Raw genomic sequence first — 24,672 nt, forward strand, 5'->3', positions numbered from 1 at the left:
GCATACCATGAACCAACAGCAAAATAAGAGAAAGCAAAAACCCTTCTGTATTAAGTGCACACTGGTGATGACCTCAAGTCACTAGCACAAAGCCACTAAGATATCCAGGTAAGGGAATTCCCTGATGGTCCGGCAGTTGGCACTCCGCACTTTTACTACTGTAAGCCAGGGGTTTAATCCCTGGTCAGGGAACTAAGATCCCTGAAGTTCCAGGGCATGGCAAAAAAAAAAAAAAACAGAAAAAGTTTTAAAAGATATCCAGGTTGGGACTTTCCTGGCAGTCCAGTGGTTAAGACTCCATTTTATCAATGCAGGGAACACAGTTTCAATTCCTGGTCAGAGAACTAAGATCTCACATGCCATGCTGCACAGCCAAAAAACATTTTTTTAGATACCAAAAAAAAAGATATCCTGGGTAAACACCCAATTATGGAAAATGCTCAGTAAGAAGAGACTGCAAAGGGCTTCAAGGTTGGATTAAGTCCTCTACCCAAGAGTTGATACAGTCAAACTAGAGCCTGCCAGGTTTTCAAGAGCAGGGGCTTATTTCAATGCAGAGAACTCCAGCAATGGACTGCAAGGTTGTGCTGGGATGTGTATATTCAGCCCAAGCAGAGTACGCAATTTTTCTTTTCCTTTTGGCTGCACAGCACGGTGGCATGTGTAATCTTAGTTCCCCAACCAGGGGTCGAACCCTTGCCCCCTGCAGTGGAGGGTGTAGTCTTAACCACTGGGCAACCAGGAAAGTCCAGGAAGTGATTTTTCAGAGCTGAGCACTAGGTGGAGAGGTTCGGTCCACCCTCAGTCCCGCCCTCCTGTGCATCTGTAACCACTCCTCTGTGTGTTTCCACACCCACCCCGTCTTGTGCATAAGCCCATCCCTTTCTTATCCCCTAAATTCTGGGATCATTGCACACATTGAAAAGAGGGAGAAGAAATCAAGACAAAAGAAGGCTTCCTACAAAACACACCTTTATCCACATCCTGTCCCAGCCCTTCATAGTCTCCATCACCTTCCCACTGAAGCTACTTGGTGAGTCAGAGAGGTAACGCTATCCTAGTTTTATTTCATTTTGTCACTGGCAAGGAAAAATGGCAAGGAGAAAGAAAATAGTATTTTTAAATCCCAGCTAGAACTTCAAAACTACTTTAGAACTCCCGAAGAGACGCTGCTGTGCTTGTTAGCTTTAAGAAGCACACAGCTTTATTGACAAATGCATCACCTCCATAACTAAGAAAAGGGGTGATCGACAATTTCATATTTCCACTTTCAGGGCTCGTTAGATCATTACCTCCAGAATTGCGGCTGACATGCCTTCAGAGACAGAGCTATTCACCAGCGCGAAGCAATTCTTCATGACTGCATGGAGGTCTTCCTGAGCCATCTCCCTGATCAGTCGTACCCCAGGGGTCCTGAAACAACAGGGAGCAGAGAGCATCTATGGCTGGGAATCTTACAGAGAGAGGCTGGGCGGAGAGATGACAATTTTGGAGAAATACCTTAGATCACCAGGGAAGCATGATTGATAAAGAGTTCAGTACAGAAAACCATACTGGAGTGAGAATCTGTTCTATTTCCAGCCCTGATAAGGGAGGGACGAAGGCTGTGAACACATCAGCTTCCATCCTGAATCCTTCTGACCAACAAGACACATGATTCTCAGATACTGGACGTCAGAGATGTGGCTCTTGCCATTTTTCTCTGAATGATTTAGAAAACAGACCTTTCCTAAGAATGCAGCCTTTTTCCCAATGCTTTTTAAAAGATACTCAGAGAGGGTGAGTCCCCTGGTGGTCCAGTGGCTAAGATTCTGTGCTCCCAATGCAGGGAGCCTGGGTTCGATCCCTGGTCAGGGAACTAGAGTCCACATGCTGCAACTAAGACCCAGTTCAGTCAAATAAATAAATAAAGATAAATATTAGAAAAGATACTCAAAGAGATAATCATAGATGTATCATAAACAGAGAGAAATAGAAATAGTAAAACCAAGAGGGTAACACAACCTTTGTTACAGAGGTTTTGCCCTGTTTTATTTTTCTCACCTGACGGTACGGACATTCGTCCCCATTCCCCCAACCCTCTCCAGTCTCATGGTTTTGAGGTTATCATTTCACGTAACTGGTGATACTTTTACATACATGCATTCTGTATCCATGATTGCACATGGGGGTGAAATCAGTGTTTCCCAGTCCTCCTGGGTGGTGGAGTAGCCAGGAGGAGGAGCTGGGAAAGGGGGCTGACCCGCACGGGAGAGGATCCTTCTGGCTCTTGTCCTGCCCCATCTCCCCACTTAGAATACAGAAAGTGATGTGTGAGTTCTACAGCTACAGTCATCCTAGAAATAGAAGTCACAGGCAGGGAACACAAGAAAGAGAGACAGGAGACAATGTCTCTGAAGTCTTACCTGGTCCTGGACCAATGACCTCAGATTTTTTTGATGTGAGCAGTTAAAACCCCTGGGTGTGTAAGCCAGCATTGTTGGGTCTCTGTTGCTGCTGTTTAGTCGCTAAGTCGTATCTGACTGTTTTGGGACCTCGTGGACTGTAGCCAACCAGGCTCCTCTGTCCATGGGATTTTCCAGGCAAGAATGCTGGAGTGGGTTGCCATTTCCTCCTCCGGGGGATCTTCCTGGCCCAGGGATCAAACCTGCATCTCCTGCACTGGCAGGAGGATTCTTTAACACTAAGCCACCAGGGAAGCCCTGGTCTCTGTTACGGGCAAACACAATTGATAGCAAAGACTCTGGCAAATTGCTTTCCAGAGGAATGGCTGCAATTTTCACCCTCACCAGCAGATTTTTAGTCTTTTTTTTTTTTTTTTTTCGGTTTTGACCCACGAGGTAAGGGACAATTATAACTTCAAAGTGGGTTTCCTGAGCATTTCCTGACCTAGCGAGGTAGTATGTCTTCACACGTGCATCCACGCGACTGCTCCCTAGGGAACTGCTGATGCTCCCAGCATGTCAGCTTCCTGGCTTGTCAGTGGGGAAAGGAATAGTGCCCAGATTCTCACAGGATCATCAGGAGATTAAAGGAGGAATTATTAATGAAGTGTTGGGAACAGAGCCTCAGACATAGTGAATGCTGGGAACTGGGATTGTTTATCAGTCATTAGGCTTCCGCTCCTGCAAAACACCTATTCACTCCCTATGCTTATCTCTCTCTCTTTTTTTTTAATGTATTTCATCATGTCACTCAGCATGTGGGACCTCAGTTCCCTGTTGCTTCAGTCATGTCCAACTCTTTGTGACCCCATGGACTGTAGCCCACCAGGCTCCTCTGTCTATGGGATTCTCCAGGCAAGGATACTGGAGTGGGTTGCCATGCCCTCCTCCAGGGCATCTGCCCAACCCAGGAATTGAACCTGCATTGGCAGGCAGGTTCTTTACCATTCCCTGATCAGGGATCAAGCCCGAATCCTCTGCATTGGAAGCTTGGAGTTTTAACCACTGGACCACCAGGGAAGTCCCATACTTACCTCTTTACTTTGGCTTTTACTTCCCTTGTAAAGACTGGATCAACCTGAAAATTGACAAAGATAAATTTTAGGAAAAGCCAGAAATGAATCTAAGTGTCAAGAGGATTGCAGATCATGGCAACAGAGCCAGATTAACAACTCAGAAAAGGAAAAAGTAAATCAAATACAAAAGAATACCCCGGAGTCCAGCTATGGCAAAGTAATAAGGAAAAGAAGGACTTGAGAGAAAATTTAAAGACACAAACACATACAGTCGTCCTTCAGTATCCACCGTTCCAGGACCCCCTCAGACATCAAATTCTGTGGATGCTCAAGTCCTTTATATAAAATGGTATAGTATTTACATCTAACTGAAACACATCCTCCTGTATACTTTAAATCATTTATGGATTACTTACAGTACTAATATAAATGCAATCTAAATAGGTGCCAATGCACAGCAAATTGAAGTTTTGCTTTTTGGAATTTTCTGGAATCTCTTTTCCTGAATATTTTCAGTCTATGGTTGGTTGTTTCTGAGTATACAGAACCTGATGATACACAGGGCCAACTGTAGTCCTGTTTCCTGTTTGGTCTATAAGATAAGAGCCTGGTGAAGCTCCAGGTATGGGAGGCCAAGAATTATCCACCCAACTCAAGGTCCTAAAACAGAAGTCATTTACAGTCAAGGGAAAATCTGACAAAAACATAATACTTCAATGAAAGTTTTGCCTGGTTGATTACAGTGGTGGATTTTGTCATAAAACCTTTGAGGCAGAAGGAGTTGGAATGCTTGGTAGATCTAAAATAAAAGATCTGACTGAATTAAAATTTTATTTTTAACATGGAGCCTTTCCAGACACACAATTTTAAAGCAAAGTCACGTCCATGGGGCAATACATGGGAAAACAAAATGGGGTCCATACAATGAAATATTATTCAGCCAACAAAAAGGAATGAAGTACTGATTTATGCTACAGTATGGGGGAACCTTGAAAATATAATGCTCAGTTGCAAAAGGCCCTAAATTGTGACTCTTTTTATATGAAATGTCCAGAAAGACAAATCTATAAAGAAAGAGAGTAGGTTAGTTGCTAGGCACTGGGAGGTGGGGAGTGAATGCTAATGGGTATGGGATTTGGGGGAGATGATGAAAATACCCCAAAATTAGATAGAGGTGATGACTGCAAAACTTTGTATTAAATACTTTAAATGGTGCATTGTATGACACACAAATTATATTTCCATTTTTAAAAAGCCAAGTCCAACCTTTTAATTAGTTACAATGTGATATTCTTGAGTCTGCACTTCACTCCTATTTCATATTTAGAGGAAATACGTCCTATGAGACAGGTGCCATGCTTTTTTTTTTAAAGATTTATTTATTGGCTATGGTGGGTCTCCTTTGCTGTATGTGGGCTTTCTCTAGTTGTGGAGATTGGGGGCTACTCTCTAGTTGTGGGGCATGGGCTTCTCACTGAGGTGGCTTCTCTTGTTGAGGAGTACAGGCTCCAGGCATACAAGCTTCAGTAGTTGTGGCTCATGGGCTTAGTTGCTCTGTGACATGTGAGATGTTCCCAGACCAGGGATTGAACCAGTGTCTCTTGCATTGCAAGTCAGATTCTCAACCACTGGATTACTAGTGGAGCTCCCAGGCACCCTGTTTCATCCCATTGTATCCCTGGTAGTCAATATGTTTGCTAAATTAATGCAAACATTAATAGCAATGTTTCTTAAACTGGTCTCTTATACCAACATTTTTTGACTCCACATGCTTTTAAGAAAACTCATATGTAGATGTCCAGACTGAGTGAGGCTCTGGAAACAGACCACCTGGGTCAAATCCTCCCCAAACCAATCTCTAGCCACATGGTCATGTGCACATTAATGGATCTCTCTGGGCTTCAGCCTCCTCATCCATAAGAAGAGAATGATAACAGCACCGTGGGATTGTTGGGAGGATCAAATAGTTAAAACACATTCAGTGCTTACAACTTTTTCTGAAACACAGTAACTGCTATATGAGTAGTAGAAGAAAAGTTAAATATCAAAGCCTTGCTAGAATGCATAAGAGTGAGAGCTGCAGATTGCAGCACTAATACAAAAATATCTAGACACTCCATCTCAAACGTGTACTTTCCCAGTGACACTGCCGTACTTCTCAGCAAGACCCTGCACACCTGAAGGCCATCACAGAATCCACAGAAAACACACCTTATTCCTGACCATCAGAAGCCAAACTAACGTACTCTTTATGCACAATGACCTCTTCTCGGGTAAATTTACTTCCTGAAGTACCAAGAGGATCTTTACGGATAACTTTCCACCTGTCATAGGGTCCCTACAATCCTATCAGGATGAAGCTGCAGTGCATGTTTATCGCGTCTGTTTCATCCAACTGCAAACTATTAAATGAAACAATCAGTAGACAGGTTTTACCCTGCATCCCTCCCCAGGTTTTATTAACAATGAATACAATTTTAAAATAACTGAGAAAATATTCTTAAACTTAAGCAAGTGTAAGACAAAATTCTAAACATGTCTTCAAAGATAGAGGTAGATGAGGGTGTAAGCACATTTTACAAATACAGTGTCTGCCAGCTCTTCCTGTTACTGCAGATGAGTTTAGAAGTGAAGGCAGATTCAATTTCTATTCTCATTCACACCTCACCAGTAGGTATCAGGAATTACAAACCAAGTCGACTTAATGAATATGATGATATCCCTAGAGTTTGTCATACTAAAATAATTTTGTGTTTTCCAAAAACTTCATTTTGGTTTCGTCTGGCAAGGAAATACTGTGTGTGTGTATGTGTGGAGGGGCCCAGATCCTTTAAAATATTCATATGCTGAAGATGTATCCCAAAGAACCAGTAACGCAAAGCTCACTCATTCCCCTGAGGTCATGACATCACTTTGATGGTAGACACAGCAAATCTGGGTGTATAACAAAATGGAAATTATTCCTAGATTTTTTAAAAGCTTAATATACTTTAATAGCAAACTTGCAGGAACAGTACAGAAGATACACACCACTAGACACATGTATGTAAAGCAACTCAAAAGTGTACTGAACAGATGGAACCTACCATATGATTAAAATACTGCAAAGACCACTTAGTTGCCATCAACAAGAAACGTACTTGTTTTAAATATCATATAATACTACTTATATTTGGAATTTTTAAAATGATGTACATGAAATTACTCACAAAACAGAAATAGACTCACTGACAAAAAACAAACTTATGGTTACCAAAGGGGAAAGGCATGGAGAGAGGGATATATTAACAGCAGTCATGTCTGACTCTTTGCGACCCCATGGAGTATACAGTCCATGGAATTCTCTAGGCCAGAATACTGAAATGGGTAGCCTTTCCCTTCTCCAGCAGATCTTCCCAACCCAGGGATCAAACTGGGGTCTCCTGCATTGCAGGCAGATTCTTTACCAACTGAGCTATCAGGGAAGCCCAACACACAAACACTACTGTATATAAAACTGATAAACAGGTCTTACTGTATAGCACAGGGAACAATACTTAACCTATAATGGAAAAGAACCTGTAAAAGAACATATATTTAATGTGTGTTTGTGTGAGTGTGTTAGTTGCTCAATTGTGTCCAGCTCTTTGCAACCCCATGGATTATAGCCTACCAGGCTCCTCTGACCATGAAATTCTCCAGGCAAGAATAGTAGAGTAGGTTGCCATTCCATTCTCCACGGCATCTTCCTGATCCAGGGATTAAACCCAGGTCTCCTGTACTATAGGCAGTGCAGTGACTGAGCCACCAGGGAAATGTGTGCGTGTGTGTGTCTGTGTGTGTGTCTGTGTGTGTGTATACCTGAATCACTTAATCTATTATGGAAAAGAACCTAAAAAAGAATATATATATAACTGAATCACTGTTCTGTATACCTGAAATACAACTTTGTAAATCAACTATATTTCAATAAAAAATTTTTTGCCACTCTGTTTTTTTAATTGGAGGATAATTGCTTTACAGAATTTTGAGGTTTTCTGTAAATATCAGCAAGAATCAGCCATCAGTTCAGTTCAGTTCAGTCACTCAGTCATGTCTGACTCTGCGACCCCATGAATTGCAGCACGCCAGGCCTCCCTGTCCATCACCAATTCCCGGAGTTCACCCAAACTCATGTCCATCGAGTCGGTGATGCCATCCAGCCATCTCATCCTCTGTCGTCCCCTTCTCCTCCTGCCCCCAATCCCTCCCAGCATCAGAGTCTTTTCCAGTGACTCACCTCTTCCCATGAGGTGGCCAAAGTACTGGAGTTTCAGCTTTAGCATCATTCCTTCCAAAGAATATCCAGGACTGATCTCCTTTAGAATGGACTGGTTAGATCTCCTTGCAGTCCAAGGGACTTTCAAGAGTCTTCTCCAACACCACAGTTCAAAAGCATCAATTCTTCAGCACCCAGCTTTCTTCACAGTCCAACTCTCACATCCGTACATGACCACTGGAAAAACCATAGCCTTGACTAGATGGACCTTTGTTGGCAAAGTAATGTCTCTGCTTTTCATATGCTATCTAGGTTGGTCATAACTTTCCTTCCAAGGAGTAAGCATCTTTTAATTTCATGGCTGCAATCACCATCTGCAGTGATTTTGGAGCCCGGAAAAATAAAGTCTGACACTGTTTCCCCTGTTTCCCCATCTATTTCCCATGAAGTGATGGGACCAGAGCCATGATCTTAGTTTTCTGAATGCTGAGCTTTAAGCCAACTTTTTCACTCTCCTCTTTCACTTTCATCAAGAGGCTTTTTACGAGCCATAGGTACACCCATATCAATAAAAAAAAATTGTTAAAGACATTTGTTTAAGAAAATCCAAATGCTGGCAATATTTTAACAGGTTTATTGTTATAAAATTCAACTTCTGAAACTTGCTTGCTGAAACATTCTGACCTGTGTTAATGTCTCTGCTTTTAATACTATTCTCAAATGGAAATGGAAAAATTGTGACCCCTGATTTCTGCCCCCTATTTTTCCACTCAAAATTACACAGGTAGCTTTTGACCCCATGGGGGAAAAATGTAACATTTAGAAATATCAAACGGGAAGATAATTTTGTTTTTTAAGGAGTGAAATGTTTTCTGTCCTAGTAGGGTCTTAGGGATATTCTCAGTGTATGCAACATGCTGGATGAATGTCCTTTGGCATTACTGTGGCACATTTGGCATGAATTGCCAACAGACTGCTGCTGCTGATGCTAAGTCTCTTCAGTCGTGTCCGACTCTGTGCGACCCCATAGACGGCAGCCCACCAGGCTCCCCTGTCCCTGGGACTCCAGGCAAGAACACTGGAGTGGGTTGCCATTTCCTTCTCCAATGCCTGAAAGTGAAAAGTGAAAGTGAAATCGCTCAGTTGTGTCCAAACCTTAGCGACCCCATGGACTGCAGCCTACCAGGCTCCTCCACCATGGGATTTTCCAGGCAAGAGTACCGGAGTGGGGTGCCATTGCCTTCTCCACAGACTGGTGTCTTCTAAAAAGACAACCAGATGCCTCACTTGTCTCTTGCCAAGCACACAGAGCTGTGCTCTGTAGATGCAGATCTGTATGGAAGATGGGTCTTTGGGACACTAGTCTACCATCTTTTCAGTCTGCTGGCCTTCCAAAATAAAGTTGCTATTTCTTACCCCAACAACTCATTTCTTGATTTATTGGCCTGTCGTGCAGCAGGCAGTATGAATTCGGACTCAGTAACATTTACTCTCTGCTTCTCACCTCTCTCCTAATTACATGTCTTTTTCTCCACCAGGAAGGCCAACCTCAACCCTTAAAATCCATTCATCCCCCACTGCACAGGCAAAAGTTCCCTCTCTGAGAAACTTTGTCTGATCATCCAAACAGGAAGTAAAGTCTCCTCTCAAACTTTTCTACCACCTCCTACAAAACATGGACCTACTTTTTTTGGTACTTGTTGGGTATTTGTCCAACTCTTCTCTTTATACATCTTCATTTTCCTCCCAAGGTCATGCTAGTTCTGTGCTGGATAATATTTGCTAAATGAATGATTTCCAACTGGTTCTACCTTTCTGTTTCCTACTTCTGATTCTTTTCACTTGAATTATCCTAAGCCATTCGATTATATTATAACCCTAATATCTCATCATGAAAAGGTAAACAATTTCATGAAAGCCTTCTTTTGGCATTACATATGAATTTTGACCAGCTCAGTCAGTAAAGAATCTGCCTGCAGTGCAGGAGACCTGGGTTCGATCCCTGGGCTGGGAAGATTCCCTGGAGAAGGAAATGGCAACACACTCCAGTATCCTTGCCTGGAAACTCTCATGGACAGAGGAGCCTGGTGGGCTGCAGTCCATGGGGTCGCAAAGAGTCAGGCACGATTGAGCGACTAACACTTATGAATTTTGATGAGGCTTCCCTGGTGGCTCAGCGGAAAGAATTCCACTACAATGCAGGAGACCCAGGTTCAGTTCCTTGGAGGAGGAAATGGCAATCCACTTCAGTATTCTTGCCTGAGGAATCTCATGGATAGAGGAGCCTGGCAGGCTACAGTCCATGGGGTCGTAAGAATCAGACATGACTTAGCAACTAAACAACCACCACCATGAATTCTGACATACATGCTTTACTTATGATAATTTTTAGTTACAGATTCCTCAGAACTTCCCTGGTGGTCCAGTGGTTAACACTCTGTGCTTCAAAAGCAAGGAGAACCAGTTCAATCCCTGGTCAGGAAACTAAGATTCCACATGCTCCATGGTGTGGCCAAAAATTTTTTTCTTATTAGAAAAAAACAGAAATTCCTCTTGTTTTTAATTTTTAAACATGTTTCTTCTCTCATGATTAGGGGAAAAGATTTCATCAAGGAAAAAAAAAATGTAAAAGATAGCTGAAATACCTAACTGGAGAAAAGAATGGCTACCCATTCCAGTATTCTTGCCTAGGGAATTCCAGGGACAGAGGAGCCTGGCAGACTTTGGTCCATGGGGTCACAATGAGTTGGACGTGACTGAGCAACTAACATAACCCTTTAACTAAAGTTTAGCCGAAGGTGTAACAGCAACTTTCAAGTTGAAAGTACAAACTGCATTAAACTTTTCTGGGCTTGCCTTCCACATCAGTTCATTTTCAAATCTCTTAGTGAAACCAAGGGGAACAAAACACAAGATAAAGAAAAAAAAAAAAAGAAGGGTAGATATTTTTATTTAATGAAAGCGCATGTTATGAAATTTTAAAAAGCGAGAGCATGGCAAGCAGCAAAGAAAATTCTATTTCCTCCTTCTAAGCTTATTTACTTTCTAGCAAAATACATTGTCTCAACTCCCAGGCTAAAGGAAAATCATCTTAGATATAAGAAATTATCGTGGGAAGTCATTAAGCTGTCACGCACGAGCTGAATGTTCCTACCACACTGATTATCAAAGAGAACCATAAAATGCACCCACTCCATACACCCCTGCAAGCAGAAACCACATGCTTTGCCAAAATGGTTGGATTGAGAGATCAAAGAAGCTTTAATAGAAAACCAGCGTCTAACTCAAACCATCCTGCAGCTAAAACAGAATCTTAGCCTGTCAACACACAAAGGAAACATCAGCACAGAAAGTTCTTTCATTCTTTAATTAAACGCCCCTATGATGCTGCCTATGAACCAGGTGCTATGCCAAGTATTCGCTTATTTTGGCCTCATAGGAAACTATGAGTTTTCTGAGTAGTGTTTTCTGAGTCATGTCCACTTTACAGATGGAGAAACTGAGGCCCAGAGCAGTGAAGGGTACCCAGCTAGCATACAATCACTCTATTACCCAGCCATGCAGAACTACCCTTTGCCTGACAGGGATGATTCGATCTTGTTCTAAAGATGTTAACAAACTTGCCAGCAGTAAGCAGTAATGAAGGATTAAGTAGATTTAACAGGGGACTGGGATCTCGCTTTTTGAAATGTTCTTGTTAAGAATGATCACTTTATTTTTTAGCTGTGTAACATACACAGCATCACCATTTTTTTTAAAGCAATCTAAGAACACCTTCTCTGCGTGTGTGCTAAATCGTTTCAGTTGTGTCCGACTCTTTGCGACCCTGTGGGCTGTAGCCTGCCAGGCTTCTCTGTTCATGGAATTCTCCAGGCAAGAATACTGGACTGGGTTACCATGCCCTCCTCCAGGAGATCTTCCCAACCCAGGGATCGAAACTGCGTCTCTTACGTCTTCTACATTGGCAGGTGGGTTCTTTACCACTAGTGCCGCCTGGGAAGCCCAACATTCTCTCTGCTGCTGCTTCTGCTGCTGCTAAGTCACTTTAGTCGTGTCCAACTCTGTGCGACCCCATAGACGGCAGCCCACCAGCCTCCTCCATCCATGGGATTCTCCAGGCAAGAGTACTGGAGTGGGGTGCCATTGCCTTCTCCGAACATTCTCTCTGCTGCTGCTGCTAAGTCGCTTCAGTCGTGTCCGACTCTGTGTGATCCCATAGACGGCAGCCCACCAGGCTCCCCTGTCCCTGGGATTCTCCAGGCAAGAACACTGGAGTGGGTTGCCATTTCCTCCTCCAATACATGAAAGTGAAAAGTGAAAGTGAAGTCGCTCAGTCATGTCCGACTCTTAGCGACCCCATGGACTGCAGCCTACCAGGCTCTTCCATCCATGGGATCTTCCAGGCAAGAGTACTGGAGTGGGGTGCCACTGCCTTCTCCTGAACATTCTCTCTCTCTAGTATTTTATAAATGGTTGGTAGAGAGATGAGCGTTGATTAAAAGGGAGAGCAATAATATTCCAAAGGGAGGGTGATAACTGCCTTCTGAGCTGGACCATGGAACATGGTAGGAACAAACGTGAATGCTGTATGCAGCCCAGCCCATGGGCTCCCTTGTCCTGGCAGATACACCTCCAGTCTAGAGTTACCTGTCGTCTCTCTTCCTAACCAGACCTCATGTCCACTCAGGCAGGGGCCAAGTCTATTCTTTTCTCTGGGACTAAACATAAGGGCCACATTGACATTCATTAAGTGACCTACAAAAGTATTCAGTTCTTGTCTGATCGTTCATACAAACAAATCAGCGATTTGCATACGCCACTATCATCAGTTTTCTGCTTTGAATATTTGGCATCCACTTCACCTCTTCTGCTTCCCCTGTGCATCTTCTCACTTCTGCCCACTGGGTGTGGTCTGATGGAAGTGGAATTAGGTGCCTGGTCCTCTCCTTACAAAATGGCAGAGGTAACCCATGGCAGACCATGGACCTTGAAGGGAATGACCCAGAGACTAAGAAACGGATGTAGTCAAACCTGATCTTCAGCCTCCCCAACAATTCTCTTAGAAGCTCTTATCATCTCCTAATACATGTCCTTGTGCTGAAGTTGGTCTGAGGCTGCAGCCCAGGGGCACAGGCTGAGCTGTGTAGCTTCTTCACTGGCGTCTCCTATCTGACCAGGCTCCATGCAGAGACACTGACAAAGGGAGCACGAATCACTGCTGAATGCACTGTGAGCACTCCCTAAAAACAGACTGAGCTCTTTCTCAAGACATATTCACTAACCGAGTCAATGCAATTTTGTTCTAAGAGGACCTGCACATGACCCAGAAAGGCTACAGTCCTCCTAAAGGGTTCAATTTAGACAAAGCGTTTATTCAGTCATTGAGCTTAGCAGTTAACAAAGGAAAAAAAAATGAATGGAAGAAGAGTGTATTCACATCAGATGTCAAAAATAATTGTAGTACTTGGGGTGTTTAATCCGCTCTAAGAGATAATGGTTAAAAGATGAATTGTAATGTGTCCCAAGATTTGACCTCTGACCCACTTCTCAAATTCATTTCCAAAAGATCAGTGTATTAACCCATAACATTGTAGCAAAGATTCAATGTCAAGTGTAAAACCCTTTTAGTCTCCTCCTACTTCTGTATTCCAAAGTGGTGTTAAATTGAATTCTTGACACTGAAAACTGATAGATGCCTAGAAATCTTGCAAGGATAATAGGGAAGAGCTTGTTTAAGTTGAGTGGTCACGAGAAGCATATCGAAGCCAGGCCACGATCCGGGGAGGGAATCTCATTAAGGAAGCAGCCGACGCACTGGCTTTCAAGAGGGAGTATGTTTAGGGGCCACACACACACACATACACACAACCATCCAGTGTGGCCCAAGTCAGTGTTTTCCAAACTTCAAATCATGAAGCACATCATGAAATCAATCTTGGAATAAAAATAGGCACTGTTTTAATGACATGAAATATCAAAGCAGAGGCATAGAACAGGTTTTTAAAGAAAAACAGACTGTGTGACATACACGAATCAAGAGGATTATTTAATTAAGCTTGTTTCTGGGGGGGGTGTGTGTGTGTGTGATGGGTCACCATGTAAAATGTGCTGGAGTTGGCTTTACTTGCTGTCTGGTAATTTGAAACTGACCATGGGAAAACATTTTTACAGAAATAGGCAAATAAGGCTTTATTTATAAACTACAGCTTGGGATTTCCCTGTTGATCCAATGGTTAAGACTTCGCCTTCCAATACACAGGGCGCAGGTTCAATCCTGGTCAGGGAGCTTAAAAAAAAAACCCAAAGAACATAAAACAGAAGTAATATTGCAACAGATTTAATAAAGACTTTAAAAATGGTCCACATTAAAAAAATTTTAAAAAAATAGGGTTTACCACCTTGCCCATCCCAACAGAACCAGTTGTTCAATACTGACCAGCATACCACTGGTTATGGAGAAAAAGCGAAGAAACATAACACTTAAGAGACACTAGCTTATCTGAATTATTGGAGGATATGAAATGTGTGTCTACATATCAAAATATTGGTTTTAAATCTTCTGAGGAACTCATTGGTGGTCTGCATTATCATTGCTAGGGGTTCAGGTTCAATCCCTGGTTGAGGAACTAAGATCTCACAAATTGGGCAGTGTAACCAAAAAAAAGAAAAGAAAACTTTTGTAGGGAAGAGGGAGCCAAGAAGGAAACAAGTGGTTTGAATTTGTGACTAATCATATTCAGTGCTGCCTTAGTATTTCAGAAACTCAAATTATTCTGTCTACTAAGGAAATGGCAACCCACACCAGTGTTCTTGCCTGGAGAATCCCATGGACAGAGAAGCCTGGTAGGCTGCAGTCCATGGGGTCGCACAGAGTCGGACACGACTGAAGTGACTTAGCAGCAGCAGCAAGGTGTTTGTGATGGTGGCTACTGATTCTCTTTAGATTTGATAAAGACCCATTAGAAGGCAGGGATATTGCTAGGGGCTGAATGTTTGTATCCCCCTTAAAATTCACAAATTGAAATCTTAATCCCCGAGGTGATGATATTTGGGAGCATAGGTCTTTGGGAAGTGATGCAGGAACTCTCATGAATGGGATTGGCATTCTGATAAAAGATCCCAGACAGCTCCGAGGACTCAGCAAGCAAGACTTGCTTGCTGATTCTGGGCTTCCCACGTGGTCCAGTGGTAAAGAATTCGCCTGCCAGTGCAGGGGACATGGGTTCGATCCCTGGTCTGGGAAGATTCCACATGCCTCAACAGCTAAGCCTGTGCACCACAACTACCGAGCCCTCCCTTGAGACCGCTCTGCAACAAGCAAAGCCACCACAGTGAGAAACCTGGGCACCACAACTAGAGAGTAGCCTCTGCCCGCTGAAACTAGAGAAAGTCTGTATGCAGTAATGAAGATCCAGTAGAGCCAAAAATCGAAGGAAAAAAAAAGATAAAGGAAGAGTACCCCAGAAGAAAATGACACAGCTGGCACTTTCGCCTTGGACTCAAAGCCTCCAGAACGTCAGAAATAAATTTGTTGTTTCTTAGGCACCTCGTCTGTGGTACGTGGTTATAGCCACCCAGATGGACCAAGACAAAGAAACAGGAGTCAGGTCCCAAACGCTTGCTTCTGCATTCAGGTCTGTGCAAGCCTGAGAAGGCAGCCGCATCTCAGAGGCAGAGTTAGATCTGGAAGATCCAGTTTCTCTGGTTGGTGGAGGAGAAGTGAGCAGATCCCAGGAAATCTCCAGACTGAGTGTGGCCCTGGCACAGTGCCAGGTGCTTACAGCTGGTTTTCCTAAGTGGCAAATTTGCAACCCAAGATGCCTTTCTCTGTTTCCTAGAGGGTTTTTAATTACAGATAGTGGAGCGCCTTGTGGAAGAAGTGCCTGAGAATTATTACTAATTCATGGCAATGAACTTAAGGACCAGTAACTCTCAGATCATAATCCTTCACGGCCCTTCACTCAAGAGCTCCCTTTCCAGGCTCCTCTTTCTCTTTTATTCCCTTGCTGCTTTGCTTTCCTGGCTCCACTCACACAAACTAAGTCAGTGGCTGAAGATGCAGCTTCAGAAGGGACCTCCAAGGGCCTCGGGGGTGGGGCATTCTAGGAGACTTATTCTGGACCTGCATTGGCTCAGGAAGAAATATGTCCTCAGGTATGTCAGAGATGCATTAGACCAGCTTGGAAAAGGGGAGGAGAAAGGGGGGAAGGAGAAATTCCACTAGAAATTGTGGAAGCACTAAAGCTTCCCAAGACACGACTTTCCCAGGGTCCCTGTAAACCTGCTTTGTCTCGGCCAGCTCAAGTCACCATCTGTTTCCTGATTCTCATCAGGAAACAGTCATGAGTCAAAGTCACTGCCTCCCTCTGGAAGTTACAAAAAAAGGAAATACAGGGACTTCCCTGGTGGTCCAGTGGTTAAGCATCCACTGGGCAATGCAGGGGACACAGACTCCATTCCTGGTTCAGAAGGATTCTACATGCCACAAGGCAACTGAGGCCCCAAGTCACAACTACTGAGCCCTCAAGCCGCAACTGCTGAGCCCTCAGGCCTGGGGCCCACGCTCTGCAACAGGAGAGTAGCCTCTGCTTGCTGCAACTAGAGAAAGCCCATGTGAAGCAATGAAGACTCGTGTGATCAAAGTAAATAAATAAATACAACTTTTTAAAAAAGAAAGAAAATACAGAGATGCATTTTGTAGGACCGACAAGGTGAACAAAGAGAGAGAGAGAGACAGAGCGTGGCCACACACGAATGTTTGTCTAGCTAGTTGCGAGCACTTAAAAATTTCACACACACACACATTCATTTTTTTCAAAAGAGGAAAAAAAAAAAGGCCTCTGGGCTGTGACTTCTCTTGGAAGGTTGACAAGGGAGCCTGCATCTCTGGATGTAAACCCTGCTGCGGCTGAATCATGCTCCCAGTCAGTGATGCCACGGTTTGCCACAGTCTCCACCCTCCCCTACTGCCTCCCAACCCAGAGCCCGAGAGTCTAATTTCTTTGCAGTGAAATTAGGAGGAAGGAAACACATTTTTTACACTCACTGTTCTTTCAAAAGTAGGCCAACTAAAGTTAGAGGGAAGCTTGTATGTTTCAAAAACAAATGGGAAAATACGGTTCTTTCCCCTGGGGATGAAAAAGCCTTCCTAATTGTTTAGAAAACAAAACAACTGGGCCTTCCCTGGTGGTCCAATGGTTAAGAATCTGCCTTCCAATACAGAGGACGTGGGTTTGATACAGGTTGGAGATCTAAGATCCCACATGCCTCGGAGCAACTAAGCCCTCTCGCTACAACTACTGAGCCCTGCACTACAACTTGAGAGTCCAAACACCATAACAAAGCCCCAACAACAAAGACCTGACACGGCCAAAAGAAAGCAAAAACAAAAGAAGTGCCTCTTCTAAGAGACCATGACTTAGAAAGTCTTTATGAAGCAAATGGCGTCCCTCACTGGTAGGCAAGTGAGTTAAACAGGAAGGTGCTAATAGATGGCGGGAAAACAACACGCGCCCTAGCCTCTCCCTCTGCTCTGACTCCGGTACCAGCTAAAATACCACCTCAGTCTTTATGTTCCTGGAAAAGGGTTTCTGGCACATGTTTAGTGCTATACTTTGGAGTTTGCCACCTCTCTCCAGGTTTCCTTAAAAGGAAGCATGACAGAAAAAGTCAAACAGAGAAATCAGGTCATCATTAGGCCAGAGTTGTTTGTGAACATGTTTCTCCACCAAGTATTATTCTTTTGGTATTTCTGCCTCCAGATACACTGTGTGTGTGTGTGTGTGCACACACATGCTCAACCATGCCCAACTCTGCAACCCCAAGGACTGTAGCCCACCAGGCTCCTCTATCCATGAGATTTTTTTCAGGCAAGAATACCAGAATGGGCTGCCGTTTCCTCCTCCAGAGGATCTTCCTGACCCAGGGTTCAAACCTGCATCTCCTAGGCACACTGACTCTTCATTAAAAACTGCTTCCCAAACTGGCTATTTGCGTACTTTCACAATTCATCACATTGGTGCCGCCTCTCTACTATTGTTTATTTAATACATTTGTGAAATAAATTCGTTTTTTTAATCAACTGATTTTTAAAGGAAATTTTCAGAGTTGGAAAACCAGTATCATGCATCATAAATGGAACCAAACCATAAAACCAAAAGCAGTGAAAATGAAAGCCACATTACTAAATTCTTTCAAGATAACTGCTACTGCCATGGCTCTAAGCTTGCAGTCTTCTCTCTTGGTTAGCAAGAATCTCAGTATCAAATTAAAACTTTTTCAATCATGCTGCTCGAACAGAAGGATATAAGAGAATTAAAATAATAATAGTAATAGCTTTGCCACTATGTGACTTAACATTCATTAGTGCACTGGGAATTCTCTTGATAACCATCTAAAGCCTGGCCCTGAGCCTGTGTGTGATGTGTGTGTGTGCATGCAGGTGTGTATATGTGAGTGCCTGTTATACCAACAAACAACATGGATGGTGGAGCGATTCATCTTCCGTGTGACAACCAGTGTAGCCCTACAAATTCTAGCTCTTGGTATATGTTTTAGGCTAGCGGGCCTTTCTCCAGGTAAATGGAGTATTTCCAGAGGTCTTTAGAATACTGAGAAAAGCTTGCCACTTCCACCGCATACCTCATGGGTCCCTAGGGAAGCAGGAAACTGACAAGATGAGAAACTACAGAATAGAACAAGGATGTCACGAAGGCATTTAACAGGCCCAGAGTCAGCCTGCCGGGCGGAAGGGAAAGGCAGTGGGAGATGTCACTCATGGGAACAAGACGCAGCCCTGATACAGACACCCCATGAAGAGAAGACGAGACATCCTTCCTGCAGGGTTACATCCCAACTGGCGGGACGAGGGTTCTGTTTTCTAAACTGCTTGGACAGAGCCAGTCAACGTTTGTTTTCATGAGATGACCAGTGTTGCCACCCAGACTCTCTGAGTCCTGTGCGCTTGGAATTGACTCTGCGAGCGGGGGACCTCTCTGGTGGTCCAGCAGTTGGGAGTGCACCTGCCAACACAGGGGACGTGAGTTCGATCCCTGGTGTGAGAACCAAGATCCTACATTTCATGAGGCAACTAAGCCCGTGCTCTGCAACAAAGGAAGACCGCAGTGAGAAGCCCTCGCGCCACAACTAGAGAGTAGCCCCTGTTCACAGTAACTAGAGAAAGTCCATGCAGAAAAGAAGACCTCAACAAAGAGCTGCACGGCCAAAAATAAAATAAAACAACAACAAAAAAAACACAGCCTTGGTAACAATTGAAAAAAAAAGAATCGACTCTGTAACAGATCACCTGCTTCCTCCAGATCTGCCAATGGGGAGTGGGGGTGTCCGGAGTCCCAGGGAGATGAGAGGCCGCACCCCCAAGCCCTTCCACTGACCTCTGTTCCCTGGACGATGGCCACGGTCAGCCAAGGACATCCCCCAGTGAAGGGGGATGCTTGTGCTTATATATTCTTATTCTCCACCCTACTTGGCTTCTAACTGCATGTCAATTACCTAATCCAGTGCTTGGGTGAACAGCTCCATGTCTGTTGAGCACTTCCAATGAGTTTCAAAGATGATCTGGACCACATGTAACATCTATCTTACATACTGACTTAGACAAACTTTCTTTATATGCCTCTAGTCCCAAGAGAATCCATTACTTACCCTTTGTAGCATTAAGTTAATTGTAAAGACTTATAAAGTGTCATCATCTCTAACCTTGGTCTGGTGTTCATTTTTTAGAAGGCAAACAGGCTTTATTTGCTTAAGAAAGAAATCAAATATGGGTGAGAAAAGTAACTAATTTTATAAAATGTCTAAAAAGAATGGAGGAAAATAGAGATGAGATCAAGGCTCACAGCAAATCAACTTACTTCAGGACCAACAATAACCATGTAAACGTTGGGCTCTTCTTGATGCCATTCTTGGGGAGAAAAAAGAAAAAAAAAAGACTTTTAAAATGGTTTTAAGTCACAGCTGAAAACATAAGTCAGTTCAGTATTAACTGTGCTACAATATAAATTCTTTCATATCATTTTGCTTTCATATTAGCAACTTATAATTATTTGAAATGTAAGTATTGGACATTTTATGGTTTAAAGGAAAACTTTTTTCCTAGACCATTGCATATTATTCAGATATCTAATTTATTAGGTAGTTAGGATGCATATTGGAGAAGGCAATGGCACCCCACTCCAGTACTCTTGCCTGGAAAACCCCATGGATGGAGGAGCCTGGTAGGCTGCAGTCCATGGGGTCTCTAAGAGTCGGACACGACTGAGTGACTTCACTTTCACTTTTCACTTTCATGCATTGGATGAGGAAATGGCAACCCACTCCAGTGTTCTTGCCTGGAGAATCCCAGGGATGGCTGCCGTCTATGGGGTCGCACAGAGTCGGACACGACCGAAGCAACTTAGCAGCAGCAGTAGGATGCACTGGAGTCTATAGACTAACTTAAGCAGTGCAACAAAACTCCAAATGTATCATATAAACTGGCATGTGTAAATTATTTCCAGGTAAAATTATTTTAGCCTTATCATTATTGGCTATTTTTCACAATTTTCTCAGAAGCTGAGAAGATCCCTTGGAGAAAAGAAATGGGAACCCACTCCAGTATTCTCGACTGGGAAATCCCATGGACAGAGGAGCCTGGTGGGCTATAGGAACCCACGGGATTGCAAAAAAGTCAGACATGACTGGGAGACTAAACAACAACAGCAAAACAGAAGCCGAGGTTACAGGAAGGTAGAAAACAACTGAAATGACTACACAGTGTGATTATTTTTCTGGTTGTTTCCAAAGCAACAACCTAGAAACAGTTCTGCTGGTGGGCAAAAAAAATGAGAAATCTCACAGTCCTAAGGAGAGACCTTCGAAGATGGGAACCCCAGTGGAATCCCGCAAGTGAGGGGTCACCCGAGAACACATACCGGAGAATGCATCCACCAAATAGAGAGGGTCTTTCACTTGTCTGAGTCCACAGATCAGGAGAAACACGTGTAGATTGTCAGCATTTTGGTTAATCTCTGCAACAGAAGAGTTCAGGATATATTCAAAGGAGAGAACGCAGCTCCATGACTTGATGACAAGAAAGGTCAGAGGCTGTTCGGCTCTGACCTTTCAGCCAGCTGTGCCCATACCAAACCTTTATTTTCATTTCACTGCATGAACTAACAGTTCTTCTGATGGCTCAGCCCTAGCTGAGCCTGGCCTAATAAACATAAAGGTACTTCCCACTGCAATGCAGGGGAGGGGGCAACAGAGAACTGACTCAGTTATTACTGAAATGTCAGCCATCAGTCATAGAAAATATTTCAGTGAAATTCCAGTTAAGAAGAATGTCTTCTTTATGAAACCAGAAAAATGGTTTATATAGGAATGTCCTCTTAAGTTCATATATTAGTACATATACACACCCACAGATAGAGAAAAGTTTTGGTTTGCCATTTGAAAGCTATCATGTAAGGCTGGGGCTTTCCAGGAGGTTCTAGTGGTAAAGAACCAGCCTGCCAATGCAGAAGACTTAAGAGACATGGGTTTGATCCCTGGGTCAGGAAGATTCTCTGGAGAAGGGAATGGCTACCCACTCCAGTATTCTTGCCTGGAAATGCCATGAACTGTAGCCCACCAGGCTCCTAGGGCTACAGTCCATGGGGCCACAAAGATTCGAACACAACTGAGCTCACACACACACACACACACACAAGTAAAACACGTTCTTTGTGGTCCCTTTCAACAAAAGGTGGAACCCATTTCCCTACCCCTAGATGCTGGGCTCACCTGGTGACTTGCATTAATTACATGGCAAGGGGGGACTTCCCTAGTGGTCTAGTGGCTGAGACTCTGAGCTCCCAGTACAGGGGGTCGGGGTTTGATCCCTGGTCAGGGAACTAGATCCCACATTTTGCAACTAAGACTCAGTGCAGCCAAATAAAGAAATAATATTTAAAAAAAATAACAGAGCAAGTGAAAGTGATTCCCAAGTCTTGGTCTTGAAGGCTGGGGTCCAATGCCCTCACCCGTTGGGACATGTGTGCACGCATGTTAAGTTGCTTCAGTTGCGTCAAATTTGTGACCCTAGAGACTGTAGCCCGCTAGGCTCCTCCTGTCCATGGTATTCTCCAGGCGAGAATCCTGGAGTGGGTTGTCATGCCCTCCTCCAGGGGATCTTCCCGACCCAAGAATTGAACCTGCGTCTCCTGTGTTGCAGGCAGATATTTTACCCACCGAGCCACCTGGGAAGCCCCCACCCATTGGGACACTGCTGCCTCATAGGCTGGGCTGCCTCCTTAAAAGTATGCTTGGTGGAGAGAGACTCAGCCACTCATGCAGGACCTTTCAGGCCTCAGCCTAACTTACAAGTGAGCCCAATACACACAGAGGAAGCAGAGATGAGCCAAGTCCAAACTGCGCGTGTGTGCTAAGTCGCTTCAGTCATGTCTGACTCTTGCGACCCTATAGACTGTGGCCCACCAGGTTCCTCTGTCCATGGAATTCTCCAGGCAAGAATACTGGAAAGTGAAAAGAAAGTGAAAGTGAAGTCGCTCAGTCGTGTCCAATTCTTTGCGACTCCTTGGATTGTAGCCCACCAGGCTCCTCCATCCATGGGATTTTCCAGGCAAGAATACTGGAGTGGGTTGCCATGCCCTTCTCCAGGGGATCTTCCCAACCCAGGGATCAAACTCAGGTCTCTTGCACTGCAGGCAGATTCTTTACCATCTTAGCCACCAGGAAAGCCCCAAGTCTAAATCACCGACCCACGAAATGCATTGTGGTTGTTTTAAGTCATCATATGCTGAGGTGGTTTGTTACACAGCCATATCACAGGGTCAACAGACAGTATTAGTATCATTAACCCCAGTGAGCCTAAAACGTCATCATTTGCAAATGCATATAACTGGACATAAAGCCAAGCAAGGAGAAAGTGTTCATTCATACATTTCATTTCATTCATCCACTTCTTTTTTTGTTGTACTCTTCTGGTTTGGTTTGGTTTTGTTGACCACACTGCATGCTTTGTGGGTATGTGGGTATGCGGGTATGGCTGGGTATGGTATGGGTGTGTGGGTATGTCTGGGGTCTCCCCAGCCAGGGACTAAACTTGTGTCCCCTGCAGTGGAAGCACTGAGTCCTAACCACTAGACCGCCAGGGAAGTCCCCTCATTCATCGAATTCTCAATGGAAACAAGTTCATTTCCTCTGTGACTTTTTTCTTTTTCTTTTTTAAATCTTTTGGTCATGCCTTGAAGCATGTGGGGTCTTAGTTAGCCAACTAGAGATTGAACTCGCTTTCCCTGCGTTAGAAGTATAGAGTCTTAACCACTGGACTGCCAGGGAAATCCCTCCTTTGTGCTTTTTTTAGTAACGTAATTAGAATAAATATAATAAGATACACTGATTAGAGAACAGCTAACACCTATCCTGCTCAAACTCTTCCAAAAAATTGCAGAGGAAGGTAAACTTCCAAACTCATTCTATGAGGCCACCATCACCCTAATACCAAAACCTGACAAAGATGCCACAAAAAAAGAAAACTACAGGCCAATATCACTGATGAACATAGATGCAAAAATCCTTAACAAAATTCTAGCAATCAGAATCCAACAACACATTAAAAAGATCATACACCATGACCAAGTGGGCTTTATCCCAAGGATGCAAGGATTCTTCAATATCCGCAAATCAATCAATGTAATACACCACATTAACAAAATGAAAAATAAAAACCATATGATTATCTCAATAGATGCAGAGAAAGCCTTTGACAAAATTCAACATCCATTTATGATAAAAACTCTCCAGAAAGCAGGAATAGAAGGAACATACCTCAACATAATAAAAGCTATATATGACAAACCCACAGCAAACATTATCCTCAATGGTGAAAAATTGAAAGCATTTCCTCTAAAGTCAGGAACAAGACAAGGGTGCCCACTTTCACCATTACTATTCAACATAGTTTTGGAAGTTTTGGCCACAGCAATCAGAGCAGAAAAAGAAATAAAAGGAATCCAAATTGGAAAAGAAGAAGTAAAACTCTCACTATTTGCAGATGACATGATCCTCTACATAGAAAACCCTAAAGACTCCACCAGAAAATTACTAGAAATAATCAATGACTATAGTAAAGTTGCAGGATATAAAAAAAAAAATAGCAATAAATGCATTTCTCTTGCTCTATTTAATTTACAAGCATAAGTCTTTTATTGCTCTTCCAAATAAGGCATATCTTGAATATTATTTAACCCATGACAAATGATAAAACTTTTCATCCCATGTATTATTAACCAAATTTTTGCCTAAGGACTGACAAAAAGAGAGTCAGCAAGACATGGTAAAAGAACACTATAAACTTTGCAGCCAAACACTCAGAAAACCAATCTCTTCCACTTCCTAGTTCTGTGGATGTCAACAAATTAATTTATTCCTCTTGTCTTTGCTCTCTAAACCTATAAAACATGTACAATCCATTCTCAAATAAAAAAAAAAAATAAGATACACTGAGAGCACACCGACACAATCACAAAAGCTAATAATAATAATAATGCATAACTAGCTCTGGAGAAAATCTTAACTGAAATGTTAAGATTCAGATGTCCTCTTAGAAAACCCTTAAACCTCTTAAGAAAAGCAGGTTCGGAAGACCCTTGGAAAAAAGTGATCTTCGATGTATCTGTACCCCAGGGTCCCTAGGAAAGCCAACCTTGTAAGAAAATAATCCATAATCGATAACACTGATCTTTAGAATGCTTTGTGACTTATATTGCCATCCTTCACCCATGAGATATAATTATTTACACTCACAGCTACACACATACACAGTACAGTCTCAAAGAATAATTTAGACTTATTATATACCAGGCACTCTGATACTTTCTATTCCATTTCACTTCATTTTTTAAAAGTGCTGGTGCCCAATTCACTGAACTGAGTTTGGAATCCTCCTGGCCCTTCTCCTCCCCGACCTACTAGA

At 43.2% G+C, this 24,672-nt stretch overlaps 1 protein-coding gene across 4 annotated transcripts in view; it reads right to left on the reverse strand.

Annotated features, from left to right (window-relative positions):
- Window positions 1-24,672, reverse strand: part of GLT1D1 (glycosyltransferase 1 domain containing 1) — a 118,945-nt gene that overhangs the window by 30,376 nt on the left and 63,897 nt on the right. For 2 of the 4 annotated variants that reach the window (XM_086345968.1, XM_086345967.1), the window contains 4 exons: window positions 20,630-20,725; window positions 19,571-19,620; window positions 3,479-3,522; window positions 1,293-1,413 (listed from right to left, as the gene is read on the reverse strand). In XM_086345968.1, the coding sequence (XP_086202094.1) occupies window positions 1,293-1,413; window positions 3,479-3,522; window positions 19,571-19,620; window positions 20,630-20,725 (311 nt within the window). Of the gene's footprint in view, window positions 1-1,292; window positions 1,414-3,478; window positions 3,523-13,630; window positions 13,984-19,570; window positions 19,621-20,629; window positions 20,726-24,672 lie in introns of those variants that run through there. The other 2 variants (XM_086345972.1, XM_086345971.1) reach the window with 1 other exon arrangement.

This window comes from Bos grunniens, chromosome 17 (assembly GCF_055505025.1).
Source record: "Bos grunniens cultivar Pamir isolate PY7600 chromosome 17, Bosgru_T2T1.0, whole genome shotgun sequence".
Classification (NCBI taxonomy): Eukaryota; Metazoa; Chordata; class Mammalia; order Artiodactyla; family Bovidae; genus Bos; species Bos grunniens.